Source organism: Micromys minutus (genome assembly GCF_963924665.1).
Source record: "Micromys minutus genome assembly, chromosome: 23".
Taxonomy (NCBI): domain Eukaryota; kingdom Metazoa; phylum Chordata; class Mammalia; order Rodentia; family Muridae; genus Micromys; species Micromys minutus.
The window spans coordinates 41,924,948-41,946,045 of record NC_137958.1 but is presented as its reverse complement, the minus strand read 5'-3'; the positions used below and the strand labels follow the sequence as shown (position 1 = coordinate 41,946,045).

General features: G+C 37.3%; 1 protein-coding gene across 2 annotated transcripts in view; it reads left to right on the top strand.

The window, feature by feature from the left end:
- Positions 1 to 21,098, top strand: part of ASZ1 (ankyrin repeat, SAM and basic leucine zipper domain containing 1) — a gene marked incomplete at both ends in the record, with an annotated part of 40,744 nt that overhangs the window by 10,398 nt on the left and 9,248 nt on the right. For both annotated transcript variants that reach the window (XM_080936103.1, XM_080936104.1), the window contains 6 exons: positions 15,295 to 15,406; positions 15,920 to 16,054; positions 16,685 to 16,809; positions 17,650 to 17,725; positions 18,637 to 18,693; positions 19,572 to 19,681. In XM_080936103.1, coding sequence (XP_080792229.1) covers positions 15,295 to 15,406; positions 15,920 to 16,054; positions 16,685 to 16,809; positions 17,650 to 17,725; positions 18,637 to 18,693; positions 19,572 to 19,681 — 615 coding nt within the window. The remainder of the gene's footprint in view (positions 1 to 15,294; positions 15,407 to 15,919; positions 16,055 to 16,684; positions 16,810 to 17,649; positions 17,726 to 18,636; positions 18,694 to 19,571; positions 19,682 to 21,098) is intronic.

The following is a 21,098-nucleotide window of genomic DNA, read 5'->3' as shown; positions in this document are numbered from 1 at the left end:
TCCACATATATTCTAGCCACCAGAAGAGGGTACGTAGGAACCTGGACTGTCCCTGTTAGAGGTTGCCTTGCTCATACTTCCATGAATTCTGTTTCCAAAGTTGGCATCCTCCATGTTTGTTGCTCTGAGTTGTGATGGCATTCTTCACTCACCTGGTCAGTTGACATGGGAGAAAGTGTCCCAACAGTTCTCTTACACAGAAGCTAAACATCAAAACAAGTATAACTTAGCCTTTTTATAGTGGGCCTTTTAATTTTTATCTAAAAACTGAAAGTTTTACCACTTAAAAGTAAACATTTAACACCCAGAGTTTTCTTGAGACAGGGTTTTGTCACATAGCCCTGGTTGGTAGAACTTCCGATGCGGATCAGGCTAGTGTCAGTGTCACAGGGCCTCTGTTTTGCTGGTAGTAAAGGTGTGTGTCACCAGGATCAGATACAGCACAAGTCTTAACTGCTCTAGTGGTTTTGCTGCTGCTCCTGCTGCTGAATGTCCATGTAAGTAAATAAATAAGTGTTCAAATCTGGAGCTGATGAAATGGCTGAGCGGATAGAAGTGCTTGCTCTGCAAACCCAATGACTGCTCCAGGAACCCGCATGGTGAAAGGAGAGACTGTATCCTTGCCACGTGCTTGTGCACATGAACACATTGTGTGTTCACCAAAGCTCATCTACCATCAGTCCATTGCTAAAATGGGGGGGTTAATTTCATTTACCTTCCTGGTCTCCTTTTAAAATTGTTGTGCCAGTTTTTATAACTTATTATTCCCTGAAAATATTTCAAACTCTTAAGTCAAAACTTCTTTAAAATGTAAGTATGCCACCTACATCAATCAGTACCATTATATGAGCTTTGTGTTTTTTCCTTTGGTAACATTTCTCATACCTCTTCTTAATGACCAAGTTGCCAGTCTTTAGATTTTAAAACTTACTGTGGGAATAATATGAGGCATTCAATCATATGTCAGTAAAAGTTTACTTATTTGGAAAGGTGCTTGGGATATTATCAGTTCTGGAATCATAGCATCTTAAATTTAGATTTTGAACTTCCCTGGACCATTTTGGAAGTATGAACACGAAGATTTGTTTTTCAACCTAGAAGATACCATCCCTTGAGTGCCAGCTTAATTTGTCTTAAGTATGATTTATCAAGCCCTTTACTAGGTAGGACTGTTAACTTAATTATAATATTCAAAGCCATTTTCCCATTGACTTCTGTGAACTGGGAAGGATCCTCAAGCAAAAGCAATTATGAATGTTATCACTGATATTTGCTTTCTGGGTTTCTGTTCGGCGATTCCTTGCTATCTTTGCTTCTGAGAAATTTTAATTTTTTAAATACAGCCATTTTAGGTCTAACCATAACTTTGGTACAAACTATTTAACTTACCATGTCTACAAGGAGAAATTAACATCCTCTGATTTTGTTTTTACAATAATGACTATTTTAGTATTAACTCTGTGTTCTCTGTATTCTGCATACATTTCTTCTATAGTTTTTTTTTCAAAAACATAAATTTAACATTTCATACGGTTTCCATGTTGGTTTAAAGAAACCTACTTCATTCTTTAATTACTTTCTCTATTTTTTTCTTTCTTTCTTTGGGATTAATGGCAAAAAATTAGCAACTTGAAAGTAATTTTTAAAAATAATGGTCTAAGACACCACAATTATGTTTTTTCTTAAATATTGTTAATTTAAACACTCAGCAGGCAAACACTTTTTCAAACCTCGTAGGCATTTTTTTCACAGCTTGTAGTTCCTGTGCTGTGCAAACACTTGGTCATTTCCTGGGTCCCCTAGGCCTGCACAGGCAGGGCCTTTTTCCACTGACTCACCTTATCAGACTCGCTGTTTTTAAAGGAAGCATTCATCTTAACATTTGCTGCCTTTCAAGCACTGTATTAATTGCTTTTAAATATGCTGTCTAAATAATGCTTATAAATCAGTGGTAAATAGAGATGACATTTTTATTGTTAAAATAGTAATAACCCTTGTAAAAGTATGTTGAAACAATGTTTTGTGCTTTTAGAATTTGTAAGATTTTCCCCTAGTTTGCTGAAATATTTTTATATTTGCATATATAATTCATATGTATACATATGTATATATTTTGTGCATATGTGTATGTATATATTATATACGTGTATGTATTTTATTTAATACATATATTATTTATGCTATGTAATATATGATTTTGTGTATAATTTTTATGATTGACAATAATATATATTTTATATATGAACTATATATGTGTACATATATATTTGTATGTGTGTTATACTTACATTTAGAAGGTGCATTTCTCACAATTCATATTTCTAAGCCAGGATATAATAGTTTTACAAACTTGATGTGGCATCAGTAGATGTTTTATTACCATTGATAAATAAGGACACATTAACCAATGTTCAAGGTTTTGACGTAACCATTGTGTGTTTATTAACTTGTTGAATATTACTGCCTACTCTAAAGAGAAGAAGAAGAAGAAGAAACCCTGGGAAAATTTTTACCTTCTTTCTCAGAGTATTAAGTCAGTTATAGGTGTCTTTGCAGCCGTGTGATAGACTATAATATTGGCTTGCAATGGGAGCATGCTTCTACTTTAAGTCAGAGTCTGGCACAGCTCGCTGTTGATAACACAGGCAGATGGAATGGCAGTGTTCTTCCAGAAGCAGCTTTACAATTGCTAACTTAGGAAACATTACTGTCAATCACCATCTTACTTTCTGATGTTTCTTTTCAAACCTTCGTGTAAATATTTGACACATCTTGTTGTGAATATTTAAATAACAAATAGGTTCATGAGCTCCATGACTGAAGAAACCCATTCTTTGAGAGATAGCAGCTAAATAGTTTAATGAAGATCCTCAATCCTTTCAAATCAGAAATACATTTCCATGCAAATGTCTACATGCACAATGTTTTTTGTTCACTCAAAAACACGGGATCTTTCTGTCAATTCTTAATAATTTTATCTTTGTTTGAAATTTTTTATATTGCAAGTACACTGTCCTTACTTAACATTACCATTTTGACAGCATTAAGTCATGTGTAATTTGACATTCTTGTATCATACATCATACCTCATGAGACAGATTTTTAAGATTTGAGTGTCCACTTTATGTTTTTCTAACTCTATAATGTTATTTATATTTTGAGCTTTTTTTATAATAAAAACACCACATCCTGAAGGTGTTATTCTGTTTTGAACTATTCCTTGCTAGAGAGCAGGGCCCAAATGTTATCTAGACAAAGATAAGCATACTGATGCTGTAAAGGAGTTCCAGAAGTAGATTACTTTAAAAAATTAATACATTTAAAATGGATAAAGAAAGAATCCTCAAAACAAAAGAAAACTGTTTGCTAGTTCACACTGTGAGCTGTCTGGAAGGTCATCCACTTTACATCCTTGCCAACATATACGTAAGTTGTATAACGTGTGTATTGCTACAGCTTGACTTTATTTGCTTTCGTTTAAGATAAGAAGGATAGCTTTCCTTTTAAGTGGACGTTAATTGATGCTATTGATTTCTCATTTGGATTGTCATCTGATGTATCTATCATTTAGTGACTGCACTTTTCTTCTCATTTGGATTGAGAATCCAGGTTGTTATCGTTATTATTCAACTTCCTGTCTTGTCAGTTATTTGTTCTCTCATTGTTCTTTGAGTGGCTACCCTAGAAATTACAGCACTGATTCTTTGCTTATTAAAGTCTACTGGAAATTAGTGCTTTTATCAATTCATGGATAGGGTGGGAAACTTAGACTGCTTTAATTGGTTTTTTGTGTGTATTGTCAGGTTGGACAATCACAATTCAGTTATTATTTGAGTGTGCTAGCAGTTATACTGTTAACTTTTAATTTCCCCACACAGTTATCTTCCTTGGTGTTCGTCATTCTGCGCGGTATTTTGTGTCAGTCAGGAATCACATTCCTTTTAGAAATCAGTGTGTCTGTATATATGGATATATGTAAGTAACAGTAACCAGTGGGAAAAGACCATGAATGTGATGAAGTACTACAGCTATTAGAAACAATGACTTTATGAAATTCCTAAGCAAATGGATGGAACTAGAAAATATCCTGAGTGAGGTAACCCAGACACAGAAGAACACACATGGTATGCACTCACTGATAAGCAGATACTAGCCCCAGAAAGCTCTGAATACCCAAGAAACAATTCACAGAAATTATGAAGCTCAAAGAGTAGGAAGGCCAGAAAGTGGATGCCTCAGTCTTTCTTAGAAGAGAGAACAAAACAACCATGGGAGGAAATACAGGGACAAATAGAGGAACAGGGATTGAAGAAAAGATCATTCAGAGGCTGCCTTACCAGGAGATCCACCCTATATGCAGCCACCAACCCCAAGCACTATTGCTGATGCCAAGAAGTGCTTACTGGCAGGAGCCAGATATGGATGCCTCCTCAGCGTCATGTAAATACAGTTGAGGATGCTTACAGCTAACCAGCGGACTGAGCATGGGGTCCCCAATGAAGGAGTTAGAGAAAGGACTGAAGGATCTGAAAGTGTTTGCAACCCCATGGGTAGAACAATATCAACCAACGAAACCCTCCAGAACTCCCAGGGACTAAAACACCAACCAATGCACATGGAGAGACCCATGGCCCCTGGTGCATATGCAGCAGAGGATAGCATTGTCTGGTGTCAATAGGAGGAGAGGCCTTTGGTCCAGTGAAGGTACTTTTTCCCAGTGTAGGGAAATGCCATGGTGCTGAGGTGGAGAGGGTGATTGGGAGAGGGAACACCTTCATGGAAACAAGTTGAAGGGAAGGGGGGGGGATAGGAGTGGGGGGAAAGAGGATAACATTTGAAATGTAAATACAGAGAATACCCAATTAAAAATGTTTAATTAAAAAAAAGAAAGTTACCTTAATACTTGTCAAGACTTTCTGTTGTTGGATCCTCTGTTCTTTCTTTGGAAAAAGATAGTCTTTTTTAAATAGTCTTATTTTTAATTCTTTGAAGATACTGTATGTTTGTTCTGGTTTTAATTTTTTGTGTTTTTAAGCTGTGATTACAGCTGTGCACTGCACGCCCCGCTCTCCTGGCCTTTTTAAAGGAGCTAGCTATTCTAGCCATAGTCACAATTTCCTTTGTACTTTTTAATCTTTCCAATTCTACTATATTTAATCTGCTTTTTAAAAATCATAGCAACTACAAATTTCATTTTGTTTTATTTCTTTTTTATGTATTAGTTTGTGCATGAAACATTGTATACATACACAATGCTTTGTGTGTACACACAGGCACACTAACACATTTACTAGAAGACACAAACTCAGTTCTACAGCTGACCTCATTCCCTCTAGTAATTATTCATGTTTCCTTGCATGTCGAGATCTGGAATTACAGCAACTGGAAATACACTTTTGCCTTTCTAAAACTTGTGCATAAGTTTCCTTTTTTCAGTACTTAGAGCAGCATTTCAAATACAAAAGTTCCTGATTTGAGAAAATAAAAGAGTGCATATTCAGATAAGAAAGATTCCATTTTCACTGCATACCTCTGCCATGTTTAGAGCTGAAGAACAATATAATTAAATCTTGCTTTTGCATCTTCATTGCAAGATCAAAGATTAAAAAAACAACAACCTAAACCTGAGACCCTAAAAGCTAATTCCATGAGTATTTTTTGTAAAGTTGTGTGTGTATGTTATCTCTGCTTGAGTACATGTGACAGCATCTCTGTGGAGGTGAGGACAACATTGTGTCTCTAGTTCTCTTCTACCCTTCCTTACTTGTGTGTTCTTACATCGCACAGCAGCAGGTGCCTTTGTGCACAGAGACGTCTCACCAGCGCTGTGCATTTATAATACATGTATAATACATATATAACCTGAATCTCTCTATTCCATACCTAGGTTAACTACTGCTTTCTTAAACCTTTCTGGCTTCCTGGCCTCTGCTGTTTCTATTGAAAAGTCATTGTTCATATGATTGATCTTTTAGGGCTTCCTTCATAACCCTAGTCCTGGGTGCTAGAATCTATAGAAAGGGGGTTCTTGCCACAAGATACTATTTTCCCATCCTTCCCACACTCCTCCTCCAGGAACATTCTCCTTAGAACAGGTAGTTTTTAAACAGTGAAGAGCAGCTCATCTGTCACTTATGAATAAGGCTTCTCTAAGTCTTCTATTAGTTTTGGGAAATTATCAGTCGGTAAGATACTGTCTTAATCTCATTCTCTTCACTGTGGTTGTTATAAACTCCATTACCTCATATGCTGTTTGCTTACTAACACTCTTTCCCTTTTGATACTTTTTTTTTATCTCTTTCACATTTTACAATGAAAGTTCTCTCCTGATGTATTTTCCTTATCACTAAATCTGTGCTCTTAGTGCATCTGCTATTAACGTGATTAACTTCTTACATTTTAGTTTTATAATTTCTGATAAATGTCATTTCTCTAATTTTTTCTTTTAGTTTTTCTTCTTTTAAAAATGTTATTATACACTGTATTTGATGTTTTCTCTTTCCTCAACTCCTCCCTAAATCCTACCCACTTCCCTACCCACCATACTTGGTCATTTGCATTTCTTTCTGTCTCTCCCTTTCTCTCTCCCTTGCCTCTTTCTTCCTTCCCTTCCTCTCTCCTCCTTCCCTTCCTCTCTCCTCCTTCCCTCCTCTTTTCCCTCTCTCTTTCAAAAACCAAACAAAAATAAGAACAACACCACAAAAATGAAAAACAAGCAATAGACAAATATTACTTTCTCTTCCCTCTTTTTTGGGGGGGAAGGGGTGGAGTAGGTGTCAGGAGAGGGTTTTTCTCTGTAACCCTGGCTTTCTTGGAACTCACTCTGTAGATCAAGCTGGACCCAAACTCAGAGATCCACTTGCCTCTGGCTACTTGTTTTTTAAACATAATAATTAGTGCTATGGGAGGTAGCTTAGTTGTAAGTGCTTGCTGCTTAAAGTACAGAGATCTGAATTTCTTACGAATACAAGAGGGAAATGTGTGTGCGCATGTTTCAGAAATTCTAGTTTCTGTCAGCCCCCCCTGAAGTTCAGCTCTCTAAGTTAATATTTTCTCTTTCCCAGAACATTGTCTATCTGAAGTATGGTTATAAGTCTCACATATTATACAGGTTTGAAGGAGTGGCAACTCCATAATAGTTTAGTTCTCTAAGGGTCTATATAGTTAATGACAAACAGATGGAGGAATGTCATGTGCCAGCAGAAATCTCACCTCAAACTGGAAACCAGTGTATGCATATGGCCAGGATCAAGGTTTGTAACAGTCTCCATGAAATTTAGTATGATTCTCAAAAGAACATCCTGGTCATCTTCAAGAGCTTTCCCCAGTTAACCAGAGGGCCTCTCACAATGCCCCACTACTGAAGGTCCCACAGTATCTTCCCTGGAGATGGAAACCAGCTTGCAGAACTTGAATGTGTTTTAGTGAACTCTCAAACTACATACAGACTACAACGTTCCACCATATTGTAGCACATACACACCCCACCTTCCAGTGCTGATCTAAAACTATTCTGTTCTTGGAAGGAGATGTCCAGTTCCTAGTACTTTATCATTGCCCCAGTCATGCTTATTTCTTTAGTCTTCTGACAACACTTGTAAATATATATTTTAAAAGTAAATAATACTTAAATGTCCATAAAATATGTACCTGAAAACAAACCAACCATTTAATTTGTAATACAAAGTAGTAGGTACATCATCAGGAATGAATATTCCCATAAAGTTGGGTTTTGTTGCCCTCTAGTGGACGTTTTTTGAAATGAAATAGCCAGAAGTCAGACTTAATAAGTTTCAGAAAAATGATTTATGATACAGTGCACACAGGCTAGCTTTAAAACTAGACTAGATGACTTTACTGCTTAAACTCTAACTCTGACGCTGACTGACATCCAGGTGTGTATTAGAACACTAAATTCTCATTTCCTTCCACAGAACAGCTCTTCATTTATGTATCATCTGCGGCAATTTTCACATTGTTTAACTATCGAATGATACAACGATGGCACATGTATGTGTGCTCACAAAGATAAAGGGATTTTCTCTGTTAACTAAACAAGAAAAGTAATAAACACTGACCGAAGCCATTAAACTTTGTTGCTTCTGATAAAGCCCTTAGCCATTTGCTTTCCGTTATGAAGGGGTTAACAAAACTATAATGTTAAGAGTATATTACGTTTACACTTGGTAATTCCAAAATAATGGCTTGGAAACAATTAGAAATAATAGAAATAAAATGTTATCATTTACTAATGCTAATGTGCAAAATTCAGGTGATTTCCAGTTTACAAACTGACTATCTTGAAAGTACAGTGATGTCTTAGATTCCCATGCTAGAGAGCAAATGTTAATGTCCAGAGATGGGGGTAAAAGAAAAATGAAGGACCTAATAAAGATAATTTTAAATTATATTGCATAAGACTGAGTAAGTTGACTCATTTCTTTGCTGAGATGAGAATTGTTACAAGGGATTTGATATAATTTTGTAAAATTAAATTGTCTATTCAAAGAACCAAGGGGATTATATCAACCTCATAAAATATTCTAAAATTTCTAGAAGAAAGTCTGACTAATGAAATGACTTGGGAAAAATAGATTTATGGCCTTAACATACTAATGTGAGGATATGCCTTGACCTCTTACAGCAAATTTAAATATTAAATAACTAAATATTTTAATATTTTATTTAGAACAATACATTAAAAATTAAAAATGGGAAGTTCTATTTAAAACAAGAAGGGATGTTTCTGGCCTTAGAGGGCACATCCCTGAAGAATGACAGGAAGGCAATACCTGAAATCAAATCTGCTGTGCTGTCTCTCAAGGGTGGGGCATCTTACCGCAGCCTCACATAGCCACTGGACAAAAAAGAAAAAAGAGCAGCATCCAGACTAAACATGGAGAGCAAAGTCAAGAAAAGTGACTGAGACTAGAAAAGGGGAAATTAGGAGACGGAGACAAGGACCTTATGGCTCTGAGGAATGAAGAGGTGCTGCCACAGACTAGCAGGTAGGCTTTGTGAAGCAACTGAGGCCAGTACTGGCGTGACAGTGCAGCACAGTTATACAGCTGTGTAGTGTGAAGTGAGCCAGGCTGGGGAGATGGGAAGGAATTGTCTAGAATGTCACACAACAGGTGATCTGTAAAGAAAATATACAGACCAAAAAGAATATTGTCAGAAGTTCTACTGTCTGTCTAATAAGCTTCCAGAAAGCTGACGTCAACTCAGGAAAAGGTTCCAGAAAAAAATAGAAGGCAGATGTGCTGCCCTTGAAGCACTAATGGCCAGGAATCGTAACATGCATTACTAAACAGTAAGGAAGTCTTTGCTGCCATGAGAAAACATTTGTGCCGTATCAAATGTATTTTTGAGTATAATAGTTAATATTGATTGTCAACATGACAGTATCTAAACTTGCCTGGAAGGCAAATTCCTTGGCGTGTTTGTAAGGGGGTTCTCTCCCAGGTGAGCTGAGACGGGAGGACATACCCTAACCAGGTGACACAGCTCCATCGCTGGAAATTCCCTTTCCAAGTGAAAAGGAAGGGAGAACTAAGCATTAGCATTCTTTTTAAATGTCCCGTTTGTGTCTGTTTTTTATTGAATATTTTCATTACTTACAGTTCAAATATTATTCCCTTTCCCTGTTTACCCTCTGGAACACCCCCTCACCCTGCTTCTTTGAGGGTACTCTTCCACCACCCGCCCACAACCAGATACCTACCCTGGCATTTCCTTACACTGGGGCATTGAGCCTTGGCAGGACCAAGGGCCTCCCCTCCCATTGATGTGCTCTGCTGCATACACACCTGGAGCCATGGGTCAACTCCATGTGTGCTCTTTGGTTTGTGATTTAGTTCCTGGGAGCTCTGAAGGGTCTGGTTGGTTGATATTGTTGTTCTTCCTGTAGGGTAGCAAGCCCCTTTAGTTCCTTCAGTCCTTTCTCTAACTCTTCCATTGGGAACTCTGTTCTCAGCTCAGTGATTGGCTGTGAACGTCCACCTCTGTATTTGTCAGTCTCTGGCAGAGCCTCTCAGGAGACAGTATATCAGGCTCCTCTCAGCAAGCACTTCTTGGCATCAGCAGTATTGTCTTGGTTTGGTGGCTGTATATAAGGCAGTCTCTAGAAGACCTTTCCGTCAGTCTCTGTTTCAAATTTTGTCTCCCTATTTCCTCCTGAGAATATTTTTGTTCCCACTTCTAAGAAAGACTGAAGCATCCTCATATTGGTCTTCCTTCTTGAGCTTCATGTGGTCTGTGGATTGTATCTTGGGTGTTCTGAGCTTTGGGGATAATATCCACCTCCCAGTGAGTACCTACCATGTGTGTTCTTTTTGATTGGTGACCTCACTCAGGATGATATTTTCTAGTTCCATCCATTGAAGTCATTGTTTTTAATAGCTGAGTGGTACTCCATTGTGTAGATGTACCACATTTTCTGTATCCATTCCATTGGTGAAGGACATCTGAGTTCTTTCCAGCCTCTGGCTACATAAATAAGACTGCTATTAACATAGTAGACTTGAAGCATGTGTCCTTGTTTTATGTTGGAGCAACTTTTGGGTATATGCTCAGTTATGGAATAATGGGTCCTCAAGTAGTAAGTACTATGGCCAGTTTTCTGAAGAACTGCCAAACTGATTTCCAGAGTGGTTGTACAGGCTTGCAGTCCCACCAACAATGGAGGAGTGTTCCTCTCTCTCTACATCCTCACCAGCATCTGCTGTGCACCTGAGGTTTTGATCTTAGTCTTTCTGACTGGTGTGAGGTAAAATCTCAGGGTTGTTTTGATTTGAATTTCCCCGATGACTAAGAATGTTGAACATTTCTTTAGGTGCTTTTTAGCCATTCGGTATTCTTCAGTTGAGAATTTTTTGTTTGGTTCTGTACCCTGTTTTTAATAGGGTTATTTGATTTTTCTGGAGTTGTTTCTTGAGTTCTTTGTATATATTGAATATTAGCCCTCTATCGTACATAGGGTTGGTAAAGATCCTCTCCCAATCTGTTGGTTTCCATTCTGTCCTATTTACAGTGTCCTTTGTCTTAGAGAAGCTTTGCAATTTTACGAGGTCCCGTTTGTCAGTTCTTGATCTTAGAGCATAAGTCATTGGTGTTCTGTTCAGGAAACTTGCCCTGTGCCTATGTGTTCTAAGCTCTTCCTCACTTTCTCTTCTATTAGTTTCAGTGTGTTGAATTTTATGTGGGGACCCTTGACCCACTTGGACTTGAGCTTTGTACAAGGAGATGAGAATGGATCGATTTGCATTCTTCTACATGCTGACTGCTAGTTGAAACAGCACCATTTGTTGAAAATGCTGTCTTTTTTCCTCGAGTTAGTTTTAGCTTCTTTGCCAAAGATCAAGTGACCATAGGTGTGTGGGTTTATTTCTGGTCTTCAATTCTATTTCATTAATCTACCGTCCTGTCTCTGTACCAGTACCATATAGTTATCATGATTGCTCTGTAATACAGCTTGAAATTGGAGATAATGATTTCCCCGGAAGTTCTTTTATTGAAAATAGTTTTCACTATCCTAGGTTTTTTGCTATTCCAGATGAATTTGCAAATGGCTCTTTCTAACTCTATGAAAAATTGAGTTGGAATTTTGATGGGGATTGCATTGAATCTGTAGATTGCTTTTGGCAAGATGGCCATTTTTACTATACTAATCCTGCCAATCCATGAGCATGGGAGGTCTTTCCATCTTCTAAGATCTTCAATTTCTTCAGAGACTTGAAGTTCTTCTCATACAGATATTTAACTTCCTTGGTTAGTCATACCAAGGTGTTCTATATTGTTTGTGACTATTGTGAAGAGTGTTATTACCCTGATTTCTTTCTTAGCCCGTTTATTCTGTGAGTAGAGGAATGATACCACTTTGTTTTAGTTTTATATTCAGCCACTTTGCTGAAGTTGTTTATCAGCTGCAGGAGTTCTCTGATAGAATTTTGGAGTTCGATTAAATATACTATCATATCATCTGTAAAGAGTGATATTTTTACTTTTTCCTTTCTAATTTGTTTTCCTTTGACCTTTTTTTTTTTTTTTTTTTTTTTTTTTTTTGTTATGTAATTGCTCTAGCTAGAACTTCCAGTACTGTATTGAATAAGTAGGGGGAGAGTGAGCATCCTTGTCTAGGTCCTGATTTTAGTGGGATTGCTTCAAGTTTCTCTCCATTTAGTTTGATGTTGGCTACTGGTTTGCTGTATATTTTACTATGTTGAGGTATGGGCCTTGAATTCCTGATCTTTTCAAACCTTTTAACATGAAGTGGTGTTGAATTTTGTCAAATGTTTTCTCGGGATCTAATGAGGGGATCATGTGGCTTATTTTCTTTGAGTTTGTTTATATAGTGGATTACGTTGATAGATTTCCAGATATTGAACCATCCCTGTATCCCTGGGATGAAGCCTACTTGATTGTGAATGATGGTTGTTCTGAGGGGTTCTTGGATCCCCTCTCTTCTGTCTCTTGTATTTTCTGGTGATGCTTGCATCTATGATTCCTGTTCTCTCCGGGTTTTCTTTCTCCAGGATTTTCTCCCTTTGTGATTTCTTTATAGTTTCTATTTGCATTTTTAGATCCTGGATGGTTTTTGTTCAATTTCTTTACCTATTTGGTTGTGTATTTCTTTAAGGAAGTTATTCATGTCCTTCTTAAAGTCCTCTATCATCATTATGAGATATGATTTTTAAATAGGAATCTTGCTTTTCTGTGTTGGGGTATTCAGGACTTGCTGTAGTGGGAGAACTGGGTTCTGATGGTGACAAGTAGCCCTGGTTTCTATTGCTTATGATCTTGCACTTGCCTCTCACCATCTGGTTATCTCTAGTGCTACCTGCCCTAGCTGTGTCTGACTGGAGCCTGTTCTTCTTGTGATTCTAGTTATATCAGAACTCCTCAGAGTCTAGCTGTCTCTGTGATTCTGGGATCCTGGGATCCTGGGTGTGTCAGAGCTCCTGGGAGTCAAGTTTTCTCTGGGTGTTGCAGGAGTGGGGGGCGGGGGCAGAGCTATGAGTTTGTTCCGGGCACAGATACAAGCTGGAAGGACCCTGTGCCTCTGGCTGGACAGGGGTTTGTGTTTCCCTGGTTTCTGTGGGGGTCCCAGCTATGCTGGGTGTTGGGGAAGACGTTGTGGCCTCAACTGTGATCAGAGTTGAGTGCATCAGAGTTCCAGGGCTCCTGGGTGTGAAACAATCTCCTGGGAGTGGAACTTCCTCTGTGCTCCTGTGTTCCTGGGCGTGTTAGAGCACCTGTAATCCTGGGGGTGTTAAAGCAGCTGGGAGATGGGCTTCCTCTGGGTGTTGTGGGAATGAGTGCGGAACCAGGGTCCAAGGTCTTCTCAGGGCACTGGTTCAGACCGGAAGGGAAGCATTAGCATTCACCTTGGCTGTTCAGACGATGTGGTGTAACCAGATGCCTCAAGGACTGGTCACCATGCTTCACTCCATGAAGGGTACCCTTGAACTGTGAGCCAGAATAAACCCTTCCCACCTTAAATTGTTTCTGTCACAGCAGTAAGAAAAACAAACTAAGCAAGTAACATGTTTTAATTAAGAATTAAAATACATAGGTATGTCACAGCTTCAAAATAGATTAAAGAAATTTAGAACTTATTAAAGAAATTTCATATCAAACTTGTGAGAAAGTAATGATCATTATTTGACAAGTTAACAACTGTATAGGGAAGAAGACATCTTGAATTTTGCATTTTGAACCTGAAATTATGTATCTAGTCTTTCATAATCTAAGAGTGAATCTAAAATACTTTGACATATATATGGGAACTCAAAACTTTTTCTTGTCAGGGACACCACGGACATTTAAAGTGAGATCCTAGCAGGACTCAGTGTCTGGTCTAAGTTTTTCCTCATCCATTTAGTTCAGACTCATTCCCTCCAGTGATTTACTGACCACTAGAGGGAACCAGTAGACCTACTTGATAATATACTTGATGTTTCTAATCTGAACTGTTTCAACAATGAGACAATGCCTAGAGACAAAAGAGAGAATAGTGCTTTCCCAGATGTGGGTAAAGAACTGACAGTTTTCATGGTACACAAAATTGCTAAAGGAGAATAGCAGAAACTGCTTTTAAAATCATGATTACATAAGAAGATCTGAGTATAAAATAGAAAATAATGCCTCCTGGAACTTAAAAACTTAACATTTGAAGTTAAAATCTAGAGAAGCAAAAGAGACACGGGTCAGTGGTTTTGATAAAATTATTGGTGTGAGGGAGTGACATTCAGGACATGTCCAGCTACTAAACCTCAACATAAGTAATGTGAATAGAAACACTAACTTCAAGTCACAATATGGGATTCATAGATTGTTCCATATGTTATTCATCTCTGAAGTTGTTCATACGTAAGTCAGATAATGTGGGTGACTCCAAAGCACTGGGCCCAGAATGTCAGATCTCCCTTAAGACATATTATATTTATGTTCCACTCATATACAGCAAATAGAATTATTCACGTCTCCTTTGAATGGCCCCAGAAACTAAATTCCAGGAGTAGATAGATTGAGACTCTAACATGAGGAAGTGATAAGTTATACAGAAACCACTAATATTTCCCAGAAAATACTTAAGTATTTGGCAAATGAATGGTTTGATTTCTTTCTGGATTAGAGAATGCTCTTCTTACTCAAGATAAAATGCTATCCTAAACTACAATAGGATGATAGTAGACTAGAGTAAGGCATGAGGAAGTCCAGTTAAATGGAGGTCGCATCTGTGTCTTCCATCTGTAGATTCCCAGCATAAGCAAAATGGGGTTTCTGATTAAATTCAAGAGGTAGGTGTAAATTTTTTACTCGTATTAGAAAGTAGGAATTACTTAAATTAATGTGTGTGCACTTCTTCACTATAAGGTATAGTGTAAGTACTGTAAGTGCCCCCCCTCCCTCCCTCCTGCCCTCCCTTCCTCCTTTCCTCTCTCTCTCTCTCCTTCCTCCCTCCCCCCCTTGCCTCTCTCCCTTCCTCCCATCCCCCCATCCAGACAGAACCAAAGGTCAAAATACACAATGCTGATGAGACAAATATCAAAAGAGAAGGTATGCACAAAAAATAAAGTTAAATTTGTGTTGGCTATCTGGGCATGGAGTCTGGAGCGTGGGTGATAAACCTATGACACTCAATTATGGTTTTAAAAATTACTTGCTACATTAAAAGCTCTTATTGCCTTCTCTTTTCTCTTAAAACATTGCTGATGATATTGTGTGTGAATATGTCTATGAAACTGAACGGCTGCTAGCAGTAACATGAACACGTGTTTCTTCTTCTCTTAGGAGACTTATGACTCCAATCATGTATGCTGCCCGAGATGGCCACACTCAGGTGGTTGCTCTGCTTGTTGCTCATGGAGCCGAAGTTAACGCCCAGGATGAGAATGGTTATACTGTGAGAAATGCTTTTCAGTGTTGACTTCATTTCTGAGACATTGACACTTTGCTAGTATATCAAGCACCTACACAAATGGCTAGTTTGGTTTGGTTGATGTTTACTGTCAAAGAGATAAGAAAAGTTGTAAAGGCTTGGGGTGGGTGAGAACACTGTGATGGGCAGAGCTTACAGAAGGAAGGGACTCTGACCCTTGATAAAAGAGGCTGTAACACACAACAAAACCAGGCCTCAGGAAAACGAACACAAATTCTTTCAGAGAAAACATCTGTAGTAGCAGATAAGTTCTTCCTTCCATGACATTACTTAACTGCGTAAAGCAGTGTTTGGTTCAAGTACAATCTGTAAGTACAGCTGGACGTATGTTTACATTATGTTGTGCAATGAGGAGATTGCGTCACTCTGCTAATTAGCTATATTCTCCTTTTTACTGTGCCATAAATACCGGTGAAAATACTTCTTATCTGTGTCACATGAAGCCCTTTTAAACAGTCTTCTTTTCCACACTCACAGGCCTTAACATGGGCAGCACGGCAGGGCCATAAAAATGTAATTCTGAAGTTGCTTGAACTTGGAGCTAATAAAATGCTACAGACCAAAGATGGCAGGACACCAAGCGAGATTGCGAAAAGAAATAAACATCTCGAGGTATTCACCTGTGAACTTTCTGTGCCATCATTTTTTTCATGGAGAATTTTTATGTCATTTGTCACAGTTCCTAAGTATAACAATAGCATTTTGAGCAATTATTAATTACTTTAGACTTTATTCTCCGAGCAGGTAATGAAACTTTGTTTTGCTAGACTCTTCATCTTTTAAATGGAAGCATTGGTATTACAGTCACTAAAGAGATATGAAGATAGCAAAGTCTTGTTCTGTTCCTGGACGTGATGCTGTGAGAGGCATCGACTGCTCTGAGATGCACTTAGGGTCTGTACATACGGCACATACTCATGCTGACTACTCTTGCAGCAAGCATTGCCCTACTGTTTATAAATAATGGTCTAAAATGCTTTATACCATCTTGAAATATTAATCACTATCCTTTATTTTTAAACGTCTGAATTGGTGTACTTCTATTATTATTTTAGGTTCAGGAAGCATCTAGTTGGTTTTACAAAAGGGTTTTTTTTTTTTCAGGATAAATAGTTATAAATCTTAAACCACTCACCTTGTTAGAATTTTCCTTATAGAGAAAAATGGCATGTTCACTTTCTTTTCAGCATAAGGGATAATAGTAATTATAACTATATTTGAATGACTTGGAACATTTTTCAGATCTTCAACTTTCTCTCTCTGACTCTAAATCCATTGGAAGGAAAACTTCATCAGCTAACCAAAGAGGAGACCATATGTAAACTATTGGCTACAGATTCTGATAAAGAAAAAGATCACATATTTAGGTAATATATTTGAGCTTAAAAGAATGCATATAAAATGCTTCTTTTGTTACTTATAGTACATTTGGCAAGTTATATAAGATATGTGGTATTTTAAACTTTAATAAGCATTTTAAAATGCCATCTAGAAATGTCTGGATTTTAGATGCCTTGTTCTCCAGAGTTTAGAAGAGTTTTATTTAATTATTTACTTAACTAACTCCGACTCTAATATACATTTTCAGTAAAATACCAAATTTTACCTTAAAGAGACTCAGATTGTATTTGTATTCAAACTTGCTTGTGTTAGATCTTATTTACTAGCTATTTTTATCACATCTGGTTTTATAAGCTAAGAATTTGAAAGAACAAATCCCTGAACAATCTTGCTCAACACATGACTACAACCCAATCCTAGTTGCTACCTTTGTAGTTACCAACTATTTCATGTTTATTGCATTAAAAGACATTTCTATTTGCAAAATTTCATGATAAATACATACTAATAAATATGTAAATCTTAGGAAAGATAAGCTGGATATTACCATCCATGTTTTCCCTTTTTGTTTAAGAAACTTGTTTTGGGTTGGGAATGTAGTTCATGGCTTAGATTATGTGAAGCCCTGAGTTTAATTTTTCAGCTTTAGAAGGAAGTGGGAGAAAGAAAGAGGAAGTAGAAGGAGGGACAGAGAGAGAACCTAGTTTGTTCCTTTGATGCAGCATTTAAATGTTCTGTATAAACTTACAGATAACTGCCTGGATTTGTTCTTATCCGTGCCCATGCCTGCTCTGAATAGACATGCATATAAATTACTGTGTATGTATAGTCTGTTCTGAAACTGACCTTGCTATGATATGTTATAGTCCATATACAGCATTTGGAGATCTGGAAATATTTTTACATGGCCTTGGACTTGAACATATGACAGACTTACTGAAGGTAAGATTTCATATGAAACAGTGAGTTTTATATATGCATGTGTTTATATTAGCATAATAAGTTATATTTGAATAAAATTAAACTTTGTTCACAAGCATGCCATTTATTTCTCCTTCATTTTTATACTACCCTATTTTAAATTTATAATAAGCGATTCAAAATTTTATTGACCTAGAAATTTATATAAATTAGAATTTGTCTGGATTTAACAATTTCTATCTTATAAATCAGTACCCATTTAATTCCTGTTTACAGTTGTTGCTTTTTGTGTGTGGAATACTAGAAGCATGGTTTTGTACCAGACAATTCTTTATCAGATATTTGATCTGACCACAAACTGAGTTGTGCTACTTAAATATCATTTTTTTTTTACTCTAAGGACAAGTATAGGTTGTCCTGAAAATTAGGTTAGATTATATACCAATAACTGTGTGTGTTTTCAGCATGCATTGTGGGATTTGAGTAGATGGCAGTTGTCACCAGATAGATAAGGATGCTTAAGCGAAAGACATGAGACATATTCTCCTAGGAATATGATCATTGATGCAGATATTTTAGAGTTGGATTCATTGTACAGTGCTGAAACTTATTTCTGAGAAAATCTTTGGTCAAAATTCACGTCATTGATAGTTTAGCCAGACGCCATCTGAAATTTAAATATAACTTTTGCCAGGTTTCTAGAACATTCTCTTTTTTTCTAAGCAAACATGGATGGTAGCTATTTTCTATGATTCTGGGAATCTAGATAGTACCTGCTTTTCTAAGTATATACTATGTAACTAGTGGCGTATGTAGCTACATACTCAGAACACACAGAAGGTATCTCAGAAAGCAGTTCAATGACAACTTCCTTTCCTGCTTTGCTGTGAGTTTTTCACATGAATGGTGGTGGGACTTTTGTTTCTGTGCAGGAAAGGGATATAACTTTAAGACACCTTCTGACCATGAAGAAAGACGAGCTTACAAAGGTTAGTGTCACTTACAAAATGCCAGGTAGATTCCTTGCTGTTTTTAAACTTTCACATTCTATTTTCTATTTTTAAGACGCTATGGCTTTGGAGACTGATCTTTTGTAGGTTCCTGGTTAGAAACAACAGTGCATTACTAGGTGTATGTTGTACCTCAGTATTGAGTTGCTTAAAACACACTTACAGACATAGAGCACAGCGCTTCCTAGTGTTGTTCTTACATCTTAACTAAACTGCTGCTCGTTTGCCGTGGGAAGTTGATTTGTAAAACAGGCTTCCACAAAAGGTGACTTTTAGTGAGGGCATAAACATTGTCTCCTAATTAGCACTGATTGTGATGTCACAATCATCATTAATAATTCAGACAGGTGTGGGGTGTTTTAGAGGAACGTTGATACGGAGGATATTTTAAAGTAATGATTTTACTGTATGAACACATGAGATACCTGAATCCACACTATCACTACAAACCAAAGTATCATACTACTTACCCAAATCCGGAAGCGAAATTCACTTTAACATTGAGGTAAAATATAGGTAAAACATTCATTTTCACTTATCATTAATAACACCCTAGACAATATTTTGCAGGAAAGACTGAATGTTTTAGATGTCTTAAATTATAATTAATAATAGCACTTTAAGTTAATCACAGTTACCCTTTTATGTTGTAAAAATAACTATAGTGAATTATAAAACTACCACCTAATGGTATGACTTTGTTGAGGTACAAGCAAATAACATTTAAGTGCATTATTTTCTAATGTCTGTCTATTTTGCAAGATATAGATTCATCTAGAAAATGACATTAGTATTCTCAAATATGAAATTATCTAAGTGTAACTATCTTACTGAACCTTAAAATTATTTCTTCTTAGAATGGAATTACAAGTAAAGATCAACAGAAAATTTTGGCTGCTCTTAAGGAACTAGAAGTAGAAGAGATTAACTTTGGAAAATTACCTGAAGTGGCAAAGTTGGAAATCAGGTAAAATTGTCAGTTTATATTAATATTATTTACAACCAAGTTTTTTTTTTTTTTACTTTAGTGCCTGAGTATTTGATCTAATGCTACTGTTTTCCCAGGAAAATGAGTTTCTAGATATACAGTAGCCTGAACCAGATACACTTTATAAAGTTAATGTTTATAAAATTATTTTACAAAGAAGTAAAACAGTGCATCTTGTTAACTTGTCTAGAGACAATTTGTACCTCTTTTGTCCTTGGCATCTTGCTAAATAACATCGTGGAAATGATCTGACATTTTCCTAGCATAGTTCTCAGTCCCTTAAAACATGTTAGGTGTCAGTCTGAAAGGTATGGAACTGGGATCATGCTCCAGCTGGTAAAGGGCTTTCCATGCAAACATGAGGCCCTAAATTCAATCCCTAAACAAGCCAGTCTCTGAGACAGGCCAGGCATGTAAGCCCAGTGCTGGGGAGGCAGCGGCAGACACAGCCTCGGGGCTCTCTGGCATGCCCTACCGTGGTATCTGTCTTAAAAGAACAAGATGAGCAATACCTAAGGAACAAGGTCTGAGGTTGCCTCTGGCTTCCATATGAAGTACACATACACAGAGACACTCACACAAGTAAAAAGGAGAAAAGAAAACATGGTAATATCTTCTCAACAACCACAAAGTTTCTCTTAGGTTCATCTTCACTTCAGCCTTACTATGTAAGAATTGCATCTAAGTTTACAAGAGGCATTACTCTGAGTTTTTCTTTTTGCTTTACCTAGTTTTGGTGTTGGGTGGCAGCATTACAAAATGATGAGGGAATTATTATTCTCGTGTCTTTTCTGGACAGGTTGCAGAGACCTGTTGATTTTCCTTAAACATAGGTTCCCCTGAAACAACTTTGCCTGGGTCACCTTAGAGCATGTTCTCCATCACAGCTGCATCTTCTTCAGGAGTCACAGAGCTGCTGAAGCTGCAGCTACTTTGCCTTCATTTTTGTTATGTGTGGTTTTCAAAGACCTGTTCCATTGCTGAGTGTGGGATTCCTATGTGCACAGAGTTGGTGCTGCCCTTATGATGCCGGCGTACTCTAGTACAGTGTCTCTCCTTACCAATATTGATGCCCCCATTTTTATCTCTGTTAGTCTTGCTAGGTGTTTATTCGTTTTTAGATAGACACTCTTTTTAGCTTAACGTTTGTTTCTTTGTAGGGTAGGGTTTGTGTGTGGCATGTGTGGCTGTAGAAGCAGAGGACATCTTATGGGAACCAGTCTTCTCTCTCACCATAGGTCCTCACATGTAGTTTGAACTCAAGTCACCAGGCTCAGTGACCTGTACTTACTGAGCCATCTCACCAGCTGTTAGGACCTTCTTTAAGTTTCTGCTATTAACCTTACTGTTTCCTTCCTTCTACCTGCTCTGAATATATTGCTATATGTTAGTGAAA